The sequence below is a fragment of the Loxodonta africana genome, chromosome 12 (genome assembly GCF_030014295.1).
Source record: "Loxodonta africana isolate mLoxAfr1 chromosome 12, mLoxAfr1.hap2, whole genome shotgun sequence".
Lineage (NCBI taxonomy): Eukaryota > Metazoa > Chordata > Mammalia > Proboscidea > Elephantidae > Loxodonta > Loxodonta africana.
The window spans coordinates 54,114,509-54,133,357 of record NC_087353.1 but is presented as its reverse complement, the minus strand read 5'-3'; the positions used below and the strand labels follow the sequence as shown (position 1 = coordinate 54,133,357).

Here is an 18,849-nt window from a genome sequence, read left to right as displayed (position 1 = left end):
CTGAGCCAGTTGTCCCCTACCCGCCCCCCCCCGGTCCCAATTAGGACATTGTGCCCTTTTTCTGCAGTTTGGGGGATTATCTGTCCAGTTTGTTCCCCTGACCATCCCAGCACTTAGCTGGCATCGGGAGGCACACATAAGGCGTCTAATTAGTGTGCGAACCAACACAAAAGGGCTGACATGGAATTCCGCGTGGCCGTCACACCCTCCCCCAAGCTGAGCACACCCCATGCACCCCAACAGATCTGCGTTGCACAGATGGGGAAAGGGATGGACAATCCTCCCCAGCCGCTGCTTTGCAATTGTGGGCGGGGCCTTGAGTCTCCTAGGACCCACAGACCTGATAACCACAGCATCGTAGCAACAGCCACCAGGGCGGCCAGGCTCACCCAAGTTTCTCTAGCCCATGGAGAAAGGAGCGCCTGCAGGCGTTAGGCCAAAGCCCCCACCTCGGGCCGCTGAGAATGTGAGTAGACAAGATGCCAGTGCTCCTGCCCTGGGGCCAGAAGAGGGGCAGGCCCCACTCCTGGACTGATCCTGGCCAGCGGAGGGGCTGCCCCAGCTGGGCTGGTTTGAGTAGGTGGATGGTTACTACTGGGCTGGGTGGATGACTAGGGGCTCCATGGGGGTGGGGGCTTCAGCCGGGCCTGGACCCACTTGGAGGGTGGGTGGCGGTGCTTCTCCAGGTTCTGCCATGGGCTGAGGACTTGCGGCTAGGGGCCCCAGGTGACACCCCAGCCTGGGCCATCAGTGTCCAGCCGGAGTCACTGTCAGACCTGGAGCTGAGTGAGGAGCAGTGGCTGCAGGTGGGAGTGGGGCTCTGGGTGCCAGGAGGAGAGGGGATGCCTGCAGGGTCCCATGGGCAATCCCTCTCACCCCACTGGCCACCCCCAGATCTCCAAGGAGCTGGTCGACCTGCAGCTCACCATCCATCAACTTCGGGAGCAGCATGAGGCCCAGATCTTCGAGCTGAAGAGTGAGGTGGGCACCTGCCCAGCCTTGCTAGCCCAAGGGCATGGGAGGGGTACCTGAGGAGGAGCATGCTGGAGGGTCCAGGTGTGTCAGTGGGAGCCCCAGGGTGGGCGTGTGCTGCTATACCCACACTCATGTCCAGGTGGACGTTTTCCTGCTCCAGTGGCCCAAATGCAGTTGCTCACCTGGTCACCCTGCAGGTCCTGCGGCTGGAGAGCCGAGTGCTGGAGCTGGAGCTGCATAGGGAACAGGGCAGCTGGGGACAGCACCAGGCACCAACACGGGGCCACTCTAATGACCAAAGACTCCAGGATGCCTTGAGGAGGCACCAGGTGGGAGCCTAGCAGGGTGTGGTGGGGACATAGTGAGGCCAGGACCTGCTCACCCCTCACACCTCCCTTCCATACAGACACAGCCCAAGGACTTCATGCCCCTGAAGTCCAGGCAACAGAAGCTGCAGAACCCTGTGAGTGTGCGGCCACCTGTCCCACGGGCTGCCCAGGTGTGTCACAGCCTTGGGGGCAGCAGTGCAGTGGGTGGGGAGCTTGGGTTCCAGTTCCACCACACCTGTGTGCCCACAGCAGCTGGGAGAAGCAGAGAGGGCACTGGAACTGCAGAGGGCTCAGCAGCAGGTGCTGGAGATGCGTGTGTGAGTGACTACCTCACTGGAGACAGGGTGGGCAAGCAGCTGTTCCCAAGGGGCTGAGGGATCCCTCCCACCGGGACCCACTGACCTCACCCTATGTCCACAGGGAAGCCCTGGGCCGGCAGCTGCAGAGAGCCCAAGAGGAGGCCAGGGCAGCTGGGCAGCGAGTGGCCACACAAGCCCGGGTGAGCCCAGCCCCATCTGCCTCAAGATTCCAGGCAGCGGGGGTCCCGTGAGCACCGCCTGCCTGCTGGATGTGGGTTCAGAGCCACCTCTGCCACCAGGTGCTGTCCGCCTGCCAGGGCCAGCTCCACCAGGCAGAGGCCAAGAACAGCCAGCTGCAGATACAGCTCAAGAAACTGAATGAGCAATATGTGATCCGGCTGCAGCACTATGCCCAGGACATGGCAGTGAGCACTGGCGAGGTGGTCTTGGTCTTGGGGAGCCGAGCCTAGCCTGGGCATACTACTTGGCTTCTGGGAACCCCATGGCCCCCAACACCAGCCCAGCCCCATCTCCCCCAGGACTATGCAAATGGTACAGGCCAGGCGCCAGCCACTGCACCCCTTCGGGCATTCCTGGAGGCCACCCTGGAGGACATCCGGGCTGCGCATCGAAGCCGAGAGAAGCAGCTGGCCCGGGCTGCACGCACCTACCACAAGCGCCTGGCAGACCTGAGTTGTCGACATAAGGAGCTGCTGGCCATCCACAGGTGGGCCCCACCCAACATGTGAGGGGGCCTCCAGGGTAGGATGGCCCCCATGACCCTGGGTGTGGCTTAGTGTGCAGCAGGCTCCATCCCAAGTGTTGGCGGACCCCACCATGGCCCCCTGGCCCTCCAAGGCTGTCCTTGATGCAGCCACTTGGGACCTCAAGCGGATGCCCATGTACCTGGCTGCAGAGCTTGGCCCCCTGTGGGAGGAGAAGGCAAAGCTGGAGATGCACCTCTGGATGCTCCAGGCCCAGGTGACCCTCCCTGCTGCCCCACATCAGCCTTGGGGTACAAAGCCCCAGAACTACCCAGGCCTCCTTCCAGCTCCACCAAGCCCAACCCTAGGGCCTTTGAGAGGCCTCCCTCATTCATCCAACCAGAAACCCCTCCTGCACAGCCTGGATATGAGCCCCCCACCATTTACAGCATGGGGGCCTGAGACGCTGCTCTTGTTCCCACAGAAGGGGCCCAGTGAAGCCTCCCTGGGGGCTTTGGAGCCACAGTGAGTGCCCTGGGGGGTCCTGCGGGAGCTGGGGAAGGGAGCATCAGGGAGAGGAACTGATCTGTGCCATAGGAGAGGGAAAGCTGACCCTGGGTGGGCATCAGGGAAAGCCCACCAAGGAAGGGGCATCTCAGCTGAGGTCCAGAGGACCCAAGGAGAGAGGCAGGGGGAAGCATGAGGGGGTGGCTGGCAGAGGTGCTGCCCAGGGAAGGGCAGTAGCAGGCTGCCCCATGGCTCTGGATAGCCTAGCCTGTGCTCTCAAATGTATAAAAGGTAGAGGCTCTGTAGAACCACCTCCCAGGGTTTTGGGGAAACAGGCACCCAGCAGGGCAGGGGATGTATCCGGCAACGCTGCAGACACTGGGTCACTGTCCAAGCTGGCTTTAGGCAACCCTTTCCAAACTCACTCCCAGGCAGCACCACCTCGAGGCTCAGGGAACGCAACCTGAACGGGGTCCCTGGTCAACACCTCATGCCCACCCCACTCACAGGGGCCTGGACGCTGCATCCTGGGCCCAGATACACCAGAAGCTCCAGGACTTCTCCAGAGGCACCCAGGTAGTGGGCAAGGGCTTGGGGGGCCCTCACCTGTGCCCTGGGCTCATGGCCCCTCCTGCATTCCAGGCTGAGCTGGAACAGGAGCGGGCACAGCTGCTGGTCCGGGCCACGGCAGCCGAGGCTCAGCTCTCTGAGCTACAAGAGTATGTGGACCAGCACCTGAGCAGGTGGGCTAACCCCAGGGCCTCAGTGTGTGGGAGGGCAGATGCCACTGTCCCCAGCCAGGCAGGGGATTTCAACCTGGCCTCTCTAAACAGGTACAAGCAAGAGATCCTGACGCTGAGAAAGCTGGTGGGAACAGGGGACCCCTCGAAAGTGGGGGCTGTGCCACCAGCCAAGCCCCCGCGCCCAAGGACCCACAACCGGTAATCCAGGAAAACTGAGCAGACTCTTCTCTACTAGCAGTGGAGCACCCTACTAAATAAAAGTCAGGGCAGAGCTGAGTCTTTATTGTGTCCAACAGCCGGTCTGAGAGGTAGAGGACCCACGGTCCACAGCAGCCTGGATAGGGGCCCCCAGAGAGGAGGCAGCCTCCCCAGCTAGGCCATCACAGCGAACATCGTAGGCCCAGACTTGGTCCAGGCCCTCACCCACCACAGCCACAGGCTCCCAGGTGGGGAGGCGGAAGCACCCAGACACCACTCGGGCCCCCTCAGGTAGCTCTGCCTGTAGCTTGGCCTCCAGCATTGGGAGCTGTGGTAGAGAAGAGTGGGGGCATGGGCAGGGGACCACACAGCATCCCACCAAGCTCCGCCAGGCCCAACAACTGCCACTGGCTGGTCCCCAGGCCCGAGAGCAGCAGCGTCCCCATCGTGCAGCCCAGATCTACCACACTGGGGGCCAGGAACACAGACACGTTATGGCAGTCCCTCAGGCTCACCTGCAGGAAGAGGAGGTCCCCCAGCAGGAACCGGGGCCCGAGCCGGGGGAGAGGGTATGGGGGTCACTGCTGCTTCCGAGGCCCAGCACGCACTGTGGACCCAGGTGATGGGAGATCAGGTGGGGGGTCTGAAGGGTGCAGAATCCAGAGGTTACCTTCCAGAGATCCTAACAGAGGTAGCAGACGTTCCCGGAACAGCCTGCCCTCCACGCGTGTAGCGGTACCAGCCCCACCAGGCACGGGTTCAGCTCACAGCCGGGCGGAGACTGCACCTGTGGGCCGCCAACACCTGTGGGCAGGGAGCGGGCACGGGGACCAGGAGGCGGGGGAGAGGCGCTCGCAGGAGGGGGCAGCAAGTAAGGGCGCCTTACAATCCTGCCATCGCCAGAACCCAGATCCACCATGTTTCCGCGGCGGCCTCGCATCAACGATAGCACATTTTCCACCTGCCGCGCGCTCGCGCCCAGGTACGGCACCTGAGTGAGGGGGCGGGGCTGGGAGGGCTGGAGCCCATTGGCCACACCCACTTCTCCCCCGATACCTGGATCATCCAGTAGTGGAAGGGTTTTGCCACCTGGGCTTCCTTCCCTAGCTGCGGGCCGGGCCCCGCCTCGCCCCGCCCGGAGCTGCCGTCACCCTCCCTTCACCTGTTGTCAACCGTTATTTGCAAGTCCCGCCCCCTCCCGGCGGGGGCTGCACTTCCCTCGCAACCCCGCCTCCAGCTAGGCGTCGCCCGGCGCAGGCCCCGCCCTGCACCTGCAGCCGCAGCGGTACGCGACGGAAGCCAGGCTGCAACAGCAGGGCCCACACGGCGTAGGCTGCCAGGCCTGAGCCCGTCGCTGCCTGCAGCAGCTCCAGAGCGCCCAGGCGCCGCTCGCGCAGCTCTGTCACCGCCTCGGCCGGGTCGTCCTGCTCCATGGCTGTGGGACACGCGGCTCAGGATCGCCCCGCCCCCAGGTCCCACCCCGGCTCGGATCGGAGCCCCTTACGCTAGGACCCGGGAGCTAGAAGGACTCGCCCGATCCACCGCCCCGCCGCCCCGGCCTGCACCCCTTCCTCCGCTCGCGTTTCCTGAGGCCGCGGCGATGCGCCGGAAGTGAGGGGCAGGGCCCACGCTAGTGACGCCGGAAATGGCCGACCCGAGTCCGCCTGGCAGGTCCGTTGTGGTCTTCAGTTCGCCCAGGCCCAGGGCCCTTCCCGCGAGTTCCACGTCGCGACGGCATCGACCTGCGCCCCACGATTGTGGGCAGCCCTAGTGAGCGGCGACCTTCGCAGGATCCGGCCCCGCCGTGCCCTGTTGCGAAGCTTGCAGTGGTCCGGTCACTCGTTGGTTCACTCAGCGGACGGTTATTTTGGGCTTTCCCTCGGAGGTGGGGAGCCCTTGGAGCGCACAACCTGGCGTGGGGAGACGGGAGACAACACCCGACGATTTCAGAGAGGGCTGAACACCCAACGGAATGTGGGGCTGCGATTCGACGGCCTGAAGGGGAGGGGAGATCACTCGGGGTGTCCTGGCCCAGCGAATACAGTTCCTGCGGAGGCTGGCGACGTCAGTATCCCAGGAGCGGGAGGCCAGTGTGTGGGCTGGAGCACGGGTGGGAGAGAGGCTCACCAGGGGACTGCGGGCCCTGGTTTAAAGCCAGCCTCCCTCTACGGCTCTATCTCAGGGAGATTGGTCGGGGCTCCACTGACCAGGATACCCGGAAAGCCGATCAAGCCTGGGAGCAGTCGCGAAAGGACACCGGTCAGGTTCCTCCTACACCTGGAGGCAATCAGCTGGGTGGGCGGGAAATTGGAGGAGGGCTGGGGTCTGAGGGAAAGGGGGCGGTTCCGGAGGAGAGGAGGGTTGCCGAGGAGGAGAGATTTAGCCGCCGGAAAAGACAGATGCTGGCTCTCAATTGAGTGAGTGGGGCGTGGGGGAGCCGGATGTGAGGGGCCTGGGCCTCTGGCGGCTCGTGCAGCCTGGGGCTGGGAGTCAGAGTCCCAGGAACTGGAGAGACCACCTTCCTTCTCCAGAAAACATCAAAATAGACAGGCGTTCCTGGACGGGACCTGCAGAGCCTGAGCAAGGGGGAGCCAAGTGGGAGAACAGAGCTGGGGTCAGGCTGATGAGCCAAGACCTCCTCACCTCACCTTGAGGCCGAATACCCATGAGTGTCAGAGCTTGTCTGACCTACCCCTTCTCGGCCTCCACAGCCCTGGTCCAGAGCCCCGGCCGGGATAGGGTGCTTCCCAGTGTAGTCAGGCTTGAGACCACTGCCCTCTCTTCAAGCATGGAGTGCCTCAGGTTCCTTCCTGAAGGACAGGTGTCACCAGGTGACAGGAAAGCCCTGCTGTCCAGCAATACATCCCACTCCTCCCAAGACCAGAGTACTGGAAAGGAGAAAGAGGCCTGACCCCACTAGGCATAGAGAATCTGGGAGGCTGCTGTGGGGCTGGAACTGGCCCTCTCAGGAGAGGGGTGTGCCTGGGCCCTGGGCTAGGGGAGCACTTCCACAGCACCCCATTCTTGTCTTGGTCCTTGCATTATTCCCAGTGCCCAGAGCAGTGCCTGGCTCCCAGAAGGCACTCAATAAAAGCTGGTTGGATGAGCGCACCCCCGAGTCTGCATAGACCCCACACCTCTCATGTTCACACCGGCACTCCATGCTCTGAGTGCCCACATTAATTTGCACACATGCGCACGTGGCTTGCACACAGCTGGAGGTGTGGCCCGTGGGTTACACAGGTGCCACAGCCCTGGTCCCGTAGCTCCAGTCCCACACACCCTACCGCTCCCCATGCCCTAGCTACTTCCCCCTAGGGCTGATGAAGCCCTTGGCCCAGCCCTCTGAGGTGTTCTGGCTATCGAGGTGTGGCTCCTGGCCCCATGAGCCCCACCCACCTCTTCTCTATGTCCTTTGAGACAAGGACTCGTTGCACAGGAGGCTCAGTCACTTCCTGGGTCTGGTGAGTAGAGGCCAGGGCCCAGCCCAGAGCAGCTGCCCACCATGTTTGAGAATCAGAGTGAGTGCAGCTCACCCTGGAGGGGAAGCCATCCTTGGGACTGCTGCCGCCTCTGAACAAGGGGAAAGGCTCCCAGCGGGGAGGGAACTCAGACAGTGGGGTCTGAGTCCAAGGGAAAGGTCTGGGTGGGGATGAAAATGACAGGGTTCTCCATGTGTTGGTGGCACTTAAAGCCTTGAGGCTTGTCCAGTTTTCCAAGGAGAGAATGTGGATGGGAAGGGGAGGTGCGGGGTTGGACATTTAGGGAAATGAGAGGAAGCGGGGTGGGGGCAGGGGGAAGTGGAGTGCCCAGGGGAGTGGATCATCCTGGTTCCCCCATCCGCCACCAAATCCTCATCTGCCCCTGAAGTAAAGGTGGTGTAAGCACAAGAGCAGCCCCCTTCCTGAAATGTGGAGCTTTCAGTCACCCTGTCCAGAGTGGCTACTGGGGGGTGTCCGCTGACCCAAGGAGGGGGTCCTGTGCAGGGGTAGATTATCCAATAAACCCAGTGCCATCGAGTCGATTTCGACTCATAGCAATTATCCAATAGGCAAGCTAAACATAGTGCTTACCTTGTTTACCTGATCATCTGTAGTGAACAATTTCACATTATTTCACGACATCAAAGACTGCTAGGTATGGCTGGCATCTGTCTCCCAACCCCACAGCACCTTCCTACAGAATCAAAGCCTCTTTTCAAATTTACAGTCCCTGACAGGGCAGATGACTTAGTAAGCAAGGTAAGCATGGGCTTACTTACGCATGCTTACTAGTCTATAGTCAACAATTTCACATGCTTATGTGATGAATTGACACTGACTGCAGTAATGGGCTCAACATAGCGACGACTGAGGATGGTGCAGGATCATTCTGTTGTGCATGGGGTCACTATGAGTTGGAACCAACTATTTGGCACCTAACAACGATGCGTGAAAAACGTGTGAAATATAAGCACAAGTAAGGCTGTGCTAACCTTGCTTATTGGGTAATCTATCCCCACCTGTGGGGAACTTGTGCAGTCCTGCCCCTGTCCTAACCTCAGTGCTCTGCCTCAATGCTCAGGGCCCCACCTTACCGGGAGCTGTGGGCTCGGATGAGGAGTCAGCTCTGAGGAGTCAGCTCGCTGGCTCTGGCCTGCGCGCACCTGGCCTGTGGCCTTTGTGAGCAGATCCCTCGTCCCACGATGCCTTTTGTGCTGGATGCTGGGAGGGAGGGGGCGCCACAGTAGGCAAGTGGTGGGAAATGGCCCTGAGAGACACTAGTGTGCGTGCCTGCCCGCTGGGAGTGGCAGAGTGAACCCTGAGGAAGACCCCATACCCGCTGCTCCAATCGGGATGCCAGGTGCGCCCTGCGGGGCCTCTGGACAAAGGGGTCCATTCTTCCCAAGGGTGGTACAGCCAAGGATGACTTTGCCACTCAGGGGGAGGGAGGCTGGCCTCCACCAATTTCAGCCCATCCCCGGGCCGCCTGGAATCCGGGCTCAGGAGCAATGTCTGCCTGCCCCCCATCATCTGAGGAACCCCAGGAGTCATGACCCTTTTCCCACTCCTGCTCTGAGCCACAGAAGCACCCTGGAGTTGGGAGGCAGCAACTGAATGGGGGGGCCTTGCATGCCTCACCCCATCCAGCAGTCCCTTCCAGGGCATAGGCGTTGCCCCTCCTCCAGCCTTACTAGCTAGGCAGCCCCCCTGGCTCAGTCTTCCCCACCTTTTTTTTTTAATTTTTATTGTGCTTTAAGTGGAAGTTTACAAGTCAGTCTCTCATACCAAAATTTATATACACCTTGCTGTATACTCCTAATTGCTCCCCCTAATGAGAGAGCACACTCCTTCCCTCCACTCTATTTTCGTGTTCACTTGGCCAGCTTCTGACCGCCTCCACCCTCTCATCTCCCCTCCAAGACAGGAGATGCCAACATACTCTCATGTGTCTACTTGATCCAAAAAGTTCATTCTTCACCAGTATCATTTTCTGTCCCATAGTCCAGTCCAATCCCTGTCTGAAGAGTTGGCTATGGGGATGGCTCTCGTCTTGAGTCTCCCCCTCTTTGAAGTGAGAACACAGTGGCCCAGGCCTGAGGGGATGACATGAGGTGAGGCAGAGCCAGGGCCGGCTCAGGTACAGACTCCACCAACACTGGCTAAAGTAATGATGTTCTTATTGATTATCACTGTGGCCTCAGAAGCCCTTGGTACCGGGATGCCATCTGGAGGCCCCCTCCCCACCCACCCTCCCACAGCCCTGCCCCAGAACCCTGTCCTGGGGGAGAGACCCCCAGTGGTGGTCACTCCCAGTCCCCTTCAGCCTAGTGCCACCTCGCAGGGAAGCAGGTGGGCAGTGCTCACAGCCACATAGGCATGGCCAACCTCCTGGACATGAGGGGCACAGCCCAGTCAGGCCTCACCAAAATGGCTCCAGCCCCTGAAGAGGAAGGTGCCAGGGCCTGGGTGCACACCGCAGTGCAGCGGGGTGTGGATGGAGGCCTGTGCCTGGCCCCCTGCACCCCCCCCATCCTGAACAGCGGCAGCATCTGGCAGAGGACTCCTGCAGCTCCACGTCATGGGTGACCTTGTGGATGATCCCGTGGATTACTGTGAGACGTGGCCAGTGGCAGGCATGAGGGGAGTGCAGGCCCCAACGTCCCCCCATGACTAGACACTCACCAAAGTCACTGGTGCAGGTGGCCAGGAGGAGCTCAGTGTTGCTACAGAGTCTGCGGGCACCTGGGAACTTGGGGCTGTAAGCCCAGCCTTGCCCATCTGGGATCCCCCAGGACCCGCCCTGACAAGAGGAGGAGGGCCAAGCAGCCAGACTCCTGTCTCAGACCTGGAAGGCAGCTGGGGACCCCAGGATGTGGGAGAAAGCCGCACAGCACACATGTGGATGCATCCTGAAGCCACACCTACACTGGAGTGCACTCCTGTGCGCACACACCAAGGCCTGGGGCTATGCCCAGTGTGGGGGTGGGAGGACACACCCGCCTTGCATTTGCACAGCCAATGCCCAGAAGTCCCCTGTGACCAGCCAGGCTTGGGGTGGCAGGGCTTATGGTGGGCCCTGGGGCCTGGCCTGGGGTCAGGGGACAGAACAGAGACCCCCCCCCCCATCCCCTGTGAGGTCAGGCTGCAAGCTCCAGAACAGCAAAGAGGTGGGCCTGCTGCCCTGCAGGAAGCATCTTCATGGACTTTCGTTGGTTGGCTGGGGGAGGGGAGGGAAGTCACAGCTGGCCTGGGAGGCCTGGGCAGCTTTGGCAAGATGCTTTGATTTTGTCCCCAGCATCCCCTCCCCCACACAGTCCCAACCCTTCGGGGACTAGGGGCAGGAGACTGCCATGCCTGGCCACCCCCCTCCACTCTGCCCCATGTCACCAGCTCTTTCTCTAAGATGGATCAAGAGGGGGGCACTCCAGGTCCAGCATCCCTTACTCCCTTGGGTCTCACTAGCTAGCTATGTGGTCTTTGACAGGCACTTTGCCCTTGGGGCCTGTTTCTCCCTCTGTGCAATGGGTTCAATGCAGGCACATCCCCATCAAACCTTCATGACTTCACCTCGATGGTCACTCACTGTCCACACCGAGGCCATGAGCCTGGGGTAGCGACTCAGGATGCCCATCTTCCTGAAGCTCAGAGCTGAAGGCGGCCACCTGGCAGTGGGCCTGGGCTCTCAGCTAGCAGCAGCTCCAGGGTGCCACCAGCCTACTCAGCAAAGACCTGGGAGCCTACAAAGGGTTGTGCTGGCTGCAGGCAGGCGACTCCAGACCACACGTTGGACCACGCCCCAGGATCGCCGACGGTCCAGGGTCAGGCGCATTGCCCCAGGTGGGTACAGCCATCCACAGTGACCTCTGCACCGGCTAGGGCCAGCTGCCCCACGCTGCTGGGCTCCTGGGTCAGGGCGCTGGGCACAGGACCAGCGGCGCTGAGCCAGAGCCCCGTGTCCCCGCCCGGCCCAGCCGCCCACCCCACCTTCTGCAGCCACCAATAGTCGCACCCACTTTGTGGAGGAGGAAACTGAGGCCCAGCGTTCGCGGGACGCCGGGGGAGGGCAGCGATTCGGTGCCGGTCAGAGAGCGCCCCCATTCCTCCTAAAGGGGAACCCCAGTCCAGGGGGACCACGCAGGTTTCCTCACGGGTCGTACCTGCACCTCCAGCTGCAGCGGTTCCCGAAGTAGCTGGCGCGGGCGCCTGCGGCCAGGAGGGCACAGCAGGGCGCGCCGAGCCTCGCCGGAGGAGGCACGGAGCGCGAGCACCTACCGAGGTCTCGGGTCTCGGGAGCCGGCCCGAGTGGACCGGGACAGGCGGCGGCGGAGCACCCGGGGCGCCGGCCGCCCTCTCCAGCGCGGCCCCACGGCCAGCGGCTGCTCACTGGCCCCCGCAGCCCCCCATTCCGGTAGCTTCGGAGCCGGCCGGGCCGGGTGCGAGGAGGTGGCTGGCGGCCAATCCTGGGGCGGCCACGGAACTTTCCGCCAATGGTAGCGGCGCTCCCTGGGGCGGGGCCGGTAGCTGGAAGCGGGAAACGCGGCCGGCAGCGCGTCACCCCCCAGCCCTCGTTTTCTGGGCGGCCCCTCTCGGCCCCCGAACCCTCCTGGTCCCGCCACTGTCCCCGGAGCTTGTGCTCGGGGGCAGGGTGCAGGTGGTGCTCGCAGGAACATCTGGGCCGGAGGCCATCTCACCCCGGGGCCTGGCCCCTTCCAGCCCACGTCCCACCCCTAACCCGGCCCTGGCGGCCCCTCCCCGAGAGCCAGCAGGTACGCCAGGGAAGAGGGGCGTTCACTGGACGCGGGGACTTTGCCGGGCTGCCGTCCGCTGACCTCTGGGGAGCTGGGCCTCGGAGCTGGGCACAGGCTGGGGCCCAAGCTGTAGTCAGGGCCCCCAGGAACCAGCCTGTGGATCTTGGGGCGGTTGACTGGCAGAGAGGTGGGAGGCGCTGCGGAGAGGGCAGCCAGATCAGGCTTAGACCCGCTCTCCCAACAGCCTTTTTCTCAGGCCAACTGTGACCACATGTATGTCAAATGAATGATACAGTGAATGATGTGGCTTTCTGGAGGAGGTTGAACGGTGGGATGACAGGCACCAAGACAGGACACTGCTGAGCAAGCCACAGAATCAGCCCCACAAAGCCTGAACAGGCTGAACCAAGGCTGACTCCCAAAGAGAAGGAATTGCCCAGGGTCAGTGTGAAGATCCACGTGGTGGTGGAAGACTTCCCTGACTGAAAGACCTCTGAACTCCACCTGAGAGTGGGGAGCCACTGGCCAAGTGGAGAAGGGAGAGGAAGTTCTAGGCAGAGGGGAAGAGGAGACAGGTGTGGATGGGACTTCTGACTGCTAGGTGAAAGCCCAGGGCCAGGAAGAGCAGAGGGTGGACCATAGGTCAGATCACAAAAGGCCTTAGGCATGGAGGCAGTTCAACCAGCGTTGACGATGGGGTCCCAGACCAAGTGAGGTTTCCGGAGCTTGCAGACTCTGTGGAGTCTGCCTCCCTTGCTAGGCCTGCCCCTCCAGCCCTCCAGCCTCCCCACCCCAGGGCCTGAAGCACATGGCTGGCAGAGGTCAGAAGGCCCCAGGGGAAGGAGGAGGCTGGGGCCCACTGTGAGCCTTTCTCCTGGCCCAGAGTCTCCCAAGCCAAAGAAGGGCCCAGGTGGCCCTAGGGCTCAGCTGGCCTTTTGCCCCAGACAAGGTGAGGGTTATAGGGGGTAGATAAGACCTGGAGCTGGGCACCTGGCAGAGAATGACACACTAGCAGAAAGAGGGGAGAGGTGGTCAGACCCAACTGCCCCTTTCCAGAGGCCAGAGGGCCACTTCTGGGCTGTCCTTGGGGCAGAGGCCTGCCTAGCCTATGCTTGAATCAGGTAGTGGGCTCCAGGCGCCCTCTGCTGGTAGCATGAGGAGTAAGCTGACTGGGCTCTGGCCAGCCCATCAGGCCCCACCTTCACCCCTTCCCCAGAGGATGAGCCAGTGATGCTTATAGTTTCGGGTGGCCAAATGACTGCTGACCCAGAGCCCAGAGCCGACTCCCTCCCCGTGGGGGTTTTGCCTCGTGGTCCCTCCTCCCTGCACTCTGGTAGGGAGGACACCACCCTCAGCATGACACCTGGCAGTGGAGTTTCGCACAATCTGATTGGCTACTTTGCCTGAGAGCCGCCATGGGCCAGGCTGACTCATGCGTCTGTTGAGCATCTCCTGTGTGCAGGGCCTGTACTGGGGCCTGAGGCTGCAGTCTCGAAGGGACAAGCATGTCCTTGCCCCTGTGTTGTTTGCAGTTGGGTGGAGACAACAACAATCCCAACAGAAACAGTAAGAGTTGATGTTCATGGGTGTCTACTCTAGGCTGGGCTCTGAGCTTCAGCCCCCACTAACATGTGAACCATATATGCATGTGAACCACACATGCACACATGCACGTGTGCACACACCCATACGTAATGCCCATGCACTCCCACCATGTACATGCGTGCACGGGTGCATACATACATGCACACACATGAGCATGGATGCATACAGGAGAGCTGAGTTAAAGAGATGTCCCATGCAGGTGGCAGCATGACTGGGCTGGTCAGGGAGGGTGGCCCTGAGAGGTGATCTGTGATCCAAGGCTGGGGGATGGAAGGAGATGGCTGTGAGCAGGAAAAGTCGTGAGGAACAGTGAATGCAAAGGGCCCACAGTAAAGAAGAGCAGTACCCAGCCCCTGTTCCACCTCTAGGCAGACGAAGCCCCCAGGCAGATCCCAAGAGCCCCTGGGCCTGTGGCTGGGTATGGACATGGAGCCAGGGGACCCTGAGGTCCTGACCTCAGCCTGCACCATGGCCCCGGTGGGCAAGTAAGCTCAGGGATGAGTGGAGGGGTGGCTGGACACAGACCCATGGAGATAACAGGTGTCAGCTCTGACTCTGGTTTGTCCTGCGTCCTCCGTGTCTTGCCACTTGTCTCTTGGAGTCTGTCTCCAAGTTCTCGGTCTTTCTGAACCTCTGTCTCTGTACTTGTCTTTTCCTGTGTCAATGGGTTGGACTGTGTCCCCCAAAAAGACACACTGAAGTCCTAACCCTTGTACCCGTGAATCAGACCTTGTGTGGAAGGAAGGCTTTTGAAGATATAATTAGTTAAGTTGACATGAAGTCACACTGGAGTAGGATGGGTCCTAATCCCATGTGACTGGTGTCCTCGTAAGAAGCAAAAAGGACAAACGGGGGAAGACAGCCACATGATGATGGAGGCAGAGATTGGAGTGATGTGGCCTCAAGCCAAGGAATGCTATAAGCCAGAAACTAGGAGAGACAAAAAAGGATCTCCTCCTAGAGACTTTGGAGGCAGCATGGCCCTGCTGACACCTAGAATTCAGACTTCTGCCTCCAGAATGGTGAGAGAACAACCTTCTGTTGTTTTAAGCTCACCCTTCCCTGTTTATGGTCCTTTGTGAGAGCAACCCCAAGAGACTCAGGTACCATGTCTTTCATCAAGGGACTTGGCAGTGTCGAGGCACCAGGAGCACGAAGACCTTTTTGAATGACTCTGTGCAGTTCAGAGTGACCTGGCTTCTGGGTTCCCGGCTTCCCCAGAGGGGCCTTGGAGGACAAGCCTGATGAGAGGCTGTGAGTGGGGGCACTGGCAACCTCAGGCAATGTCACCCGACATCACCCCCCGGCCTGCCCATCCTCTGGCCATTGCACTGTCTCCCAAATCATGGTCCTAGGGGGCCAATGGTGCTGATGCGGGACATCCCAAAGTCGAAGACTACCTTCTGTGGAAGGTGTTGCACCACTGTGAGTCTGGCCTGAGCAAGGAGAGGCAGCCCTACTGTCTAGCACGGTGGACCACGGGGTGTAGGGTACCCCAACAGGGAAGATCACAGTGCTGGGGCCACAGACGAGGAGTGCTCAGGATGAAGGCAGGGGGCTTGGCTGCCTGAAGACCCTCTTGGGGGGCAATATGAAGAGTGGGCAGGGGAGAACCAGGGACGAGGGGCAGGAATAGTGGCCCAGGAGAGGAAACTGATGGGCAAAGGCTGGGAGGACAATGGAGCTTAGAGAAAACCAGAAGCCACAAACATGGCAGAGAGAGGAGGGGAGGAGCTTGAGCATGGTCCTCCTGGTGACACAGAACAGGGACTCCAAGAAAATGAAGAGTTGACAGGACAAGGTCTCCTGCCTGAGTCTTGAATTTCACCAACAGCAGGAAGAAGGCAACGTGGGGGTTGGCCTGAAGCTGGCCCTTCCTTGTCCCCAACTGAGCCTTAGCCACCGTTTCCTCCTGAAGCCAGGACCTCCCAAATGTGCCCTCAGACTGGCCCAGGGGAGAGTGCTGCAGCATGGGTGGGGTCAGGAACAGTGGGGACAGTCCCCACACCAAGGGGCAGGTGCCAGGAGCTCACCAGCCTCTGGCCCCCCAGCATCACATGCCAACCGTGTCCATGTTCAGCGCTGGCCTGGATCTGCTGCCCAGCTGGACCAAAGTTGCTAAGGGTGCCTGAGGGCCCAACACCAGACCAGGCCTCCCCCAGACCCGGTCAAGGAGCCAGGCCATTGCTGCCAACTCCTGCAGCCCTGCTGCCCGCACCCCTGCCAAGTGGGTCTGGCCTGGCCTCAGGACCCACTGTAGAAAGTTTCCTGTCACCAGGGATGTTTTTTCCCCTTTGACAAGAAATCCACCACCACCCCCCCACCACCACCCCCCCCACCACGCCCCCACCCCGGCGCTGCTCATTTTCTTGAGAAGCCGAAAATGCAGCTGCCGATTGATTTGCCAGTGAGCTAAAAATAACCACCAGCCTCCAGCCAGGGCCAGGAAAAGATCCCATCGCTAGGAGACAGCTGTTACCAGGAGACGGCCATTGCTAGGCGACATGAGTTGCCATGGCGACAGCCCGGCCCTGAGTCATCCTCAGCCCTGGCTACCTTTGATGAGGGGGCGAACCAGGACCTGGGCAGTCAGGACCTGGGTCCCAGGGGTCCCAGGAGGAGGGATGGGCAGGAAAAAGAGACTGGGGGGCAGCAGAGGGACCCACTCCCCACAGCCACCCCAGCCACAAGGCTCTCATGCCTGTAGGCGCCTCACTCTGGCTAAGGGGTGTTGAGGACCACCAAACATACCTGTGGTTTTCTGGCCCCCCACAAGCCTCTCCCCAGCCCCTCTGGGTCCTCCTGTCTCTGAGGCGGTATCGGGGTGGGGGAGAGTGTCCATCTGGCCCCAGTGGCTTCAGAACAGAAATAATCACTTGGATCGGGACTGAGGGACTTTCACTCCTCATACTGGACCGAGACCTTCAGGACACCCCCTTCAGACCCCATACTCATTTCACAGGCGGGCCTCAGCCAGGGGAAGGATGGGTCTGAAGAGCCCTGGGAGGGAGGGTGTGGGCCTACACCTGTGGCTCCAGGGTGCACCGCCGGCCCAGAACCCCCAGGGAAATGCCTGGGGCTGCCCGTGGCTGAGGTGCAGGGACATTTCAAATGTGGCGCCAGGCCTGGGCAGCTCTGCCCCTGAGCCAAGTGTCCGCACCAACCACTGTCATGGCGGCCCCGCCCCTAAGAATGGCTCTCTCTCCCACAGCCCTCCCTTCTCTAAAGGCCAGGGCATGCTCCCAGCCTTCAGTCCTCAGGCCCCTGGGACCCCAGCTCCAGATGAGAGCTGTTCCAGGTGAGGGGGTGCTCCAGGTGACAGAGGATGCTCCAGGTGAGGGATACTCCAAGTGAAAGATGCTCCAGGTGAGGGGTGCCCCAGGCAAGGCCCTGGAGGGTGACCAGTGTGGGTGGAGCTCAGGATGCCAGGGGCCAGGTCTGAGGTGAGGTGGCAGTCAGCCACTTAGGTGAAGCCACCAGTAAAGAGTGGGGAGAGCCCGGGGAGGACAGGCCCCATCTGCACCATGAAGGACCCTGTACACCGTGGGGATACAGGTGAGGAAAGAGGTGGGGAGCTGGGCAAGGAGGCGGCTGCCGTTACCCACAGAGGAGCCAGCGAAGGGGCCTGGCATGCGGAGGGCGACAGGATGGGAAGAAGTGTGGGATCCCACAGGCAAAACAGACAGGGTGTGGACAACAATATCTCCTTAGCTTCCCCTGCAAGGAAGAGTGTGCCTTTGCCCTGCTTCTTCAGAGATGGGCCAGCCTATGGGGGCCTCTTCCAGGCCAAGTGACCCAAATGCCATTGCATGTCCTGGTGTCACGCACCTGTGCACTTGGGGTGTGTCCATTCCAGCCTGACTTGGGGCACGGGGCTCAGCACATATTTACCTTTTTCTCTGGCTGAAGTTCTGGCACTCGCCGAGGGGCAAGCCCCCCCAGTGTGAGGGTGAGACCCTTTCTACCCTTGCACACAGGGGTGGCAGTTTCTAGGGGAAGGCCAGCCTGCCAGGCCCACAACTGGTCTAGACAGGCTGGAGTGTTTGCTGCTGGCCACCCCAAATGCCTTCATCTGCCCCATTCTGTCGGCTCCACCACAAGCTTTCTTTGATCAGTACCACTCCTTGGTCCCTGCCTCACAGTAGCAGCTTGCTCACCCCGGCAGGCCCTGGGCCCCTTCTTCTTGCCCCCACAGTGGGATCCACCATCCTGTCCCCGCCCCCCACTGCCCCAGGCCTCATATGCCAGAACCCCCTGTCCCTGCTTCCTGTCAACATGCTGCTGTCACCAGCTGGTTTCGTGTCTACTAAGAGTCTCTCAGCCCTGTGGCTCTTGGACCCCACACCTGGCCCTCCACCTTCCCTGGTCCCTGGAGAACCCAGGATGGGGCCCAAACCATCTTTGCCTGAGCCTGCCAGGAGACCTGGTGCCTTGGTCCTTAACAACATCCATGCCCATACCCACTCCCCTACCCTGCCCTCCACTGGCCTCCTGTCCCTTCTGGAGGGCACTCTCGTCTCCTTCCAGTCCCAGGTTCTTTCCAAAGCTCTTTTGGGACCCCTCTTCCATCGCTCTGGAGGATCTCGACTCATTCCCTCAGGAGCCCCCTTGACCACCCTGGCGAGGCCACCAGCACTTCACCCCACCGTGTACTTCATCATTCTTGTCACTCTATGAAATGATCTGGTCCAGTCATTTGTGTGCCGGTTCTCCGGGTGTGCGCGCGAGCCCCCGCTCTGGGGAGGTGTCAGGCCGGGCCCAGCAGGTCCGCATCAATGTTAGGAGCGTGAAGGGGTCTGGGCCGGCTATGCCCATCCCTCACGGGCCTAGTAGAGGGGCCATGGGAGGTGGGTCGGACCATCCCACCTCTCGCTTCCCCCTCCCCGCAGGTGGCAGCCAGGGGCGGGTACGCAGGAGGCCTGCCCCCCAGCAGTGCAGGACAGTGCACCCCCTGCTGACCGACCGCCCCGGGGACCCAGTCCACCTGGTCCGCAGGGTTCGGGGTCACCCGGGTTTGTTGTCAGGCCGGCTTCGGCGACTGGGAGCGGGGGCCGGCCTGGCGCGTGCCCGTGGGCGCTGCGCCGGGAGCGCGCGGGCCGGGCCGGGCCAGGCCGGGGAAGGGGCGAGGCTCGACGTCCTCTGCGCCCCCCTCCCTGGTCGCGTACCGGGATTGGCTCCCGGCGGCGGGGGCGCGCGAGGGTGCGGCAGGCTGGGTGGGGGCGCGCACCGGCGCCGCCACCGGCCTCGGAGGAGCCCAGG

General features: G+C 61.5%; 3 protein-coding genes across 3 annotated transcripts; 1 reads left to right on the top strand and 2 right to left on the bottom strand.

The window, feature by feature from the left end:
- Positions 1-180: 180 nt before the first annotated feature.
- Positions 181-3,759, top strand: CCDC78 (coiled-coil domain containing 78). Its single transcript, XM_064294775.1, has 12 exons — positions 181-304; positions 616-806; positions 895-981; positions 1,173-1,304; positions 1,382-1,673; positions 1,730-1,803; positions 1,903-2,028; positions 2,143-2,348; positions 2,386-2,832; positions 3,246-3,390; positions 3,457-3,557; positions 3,648-3,759. Exons 1-12 carry the CDS (start codon positions 181-183, stop codon positions 3,757-3,759), a joined length of 2,037 nt encoding a protein of 678 aa, XP_064150845.1.
- A 78-nt stretch (positions 3,760-3,837) lies between these two features.
- Positions 3,838-5,246, bottom strand: ANTKMT (adenine nucleotide translocase lysine methyltransferase). Its single transcript, XM_023557568.2, is given in 5 exon segments — positions 3,838-4,083; positions 4,426-4,523; positions 4,526-4,559; positions 4,642-4,746; positions 5,027-5,246. Coding segments are annotated over 5 exon segments (645 nt in total). The 5' UTR covers positions 5,189-5,246.
- Positions 5,247-9,506: 4,260 nt separating this feature from the next.
- METRN (meteorin, glial cell differentiation regulator) lies at positions 9,507-11,447 on the bottom strand. Its single transcript, XM_064295307.1, is given in 7 exon segments — positions 9,507-9,776; positions 9,778-9,847; positions 9,920-9,979; positions 10,821-10,906; positions 10,908-11,050; positions 11,052-11,089; positions 11,092-11,447. Coding segments are annotated over 7 exon segments (861 nt in total). The 5' UTR covers positions 11,336-11,447; the 3' UTR covers positions 9,507-9,556.
- Positions 11,448-18,849: the final 7,402 nt, after the last annotated feature.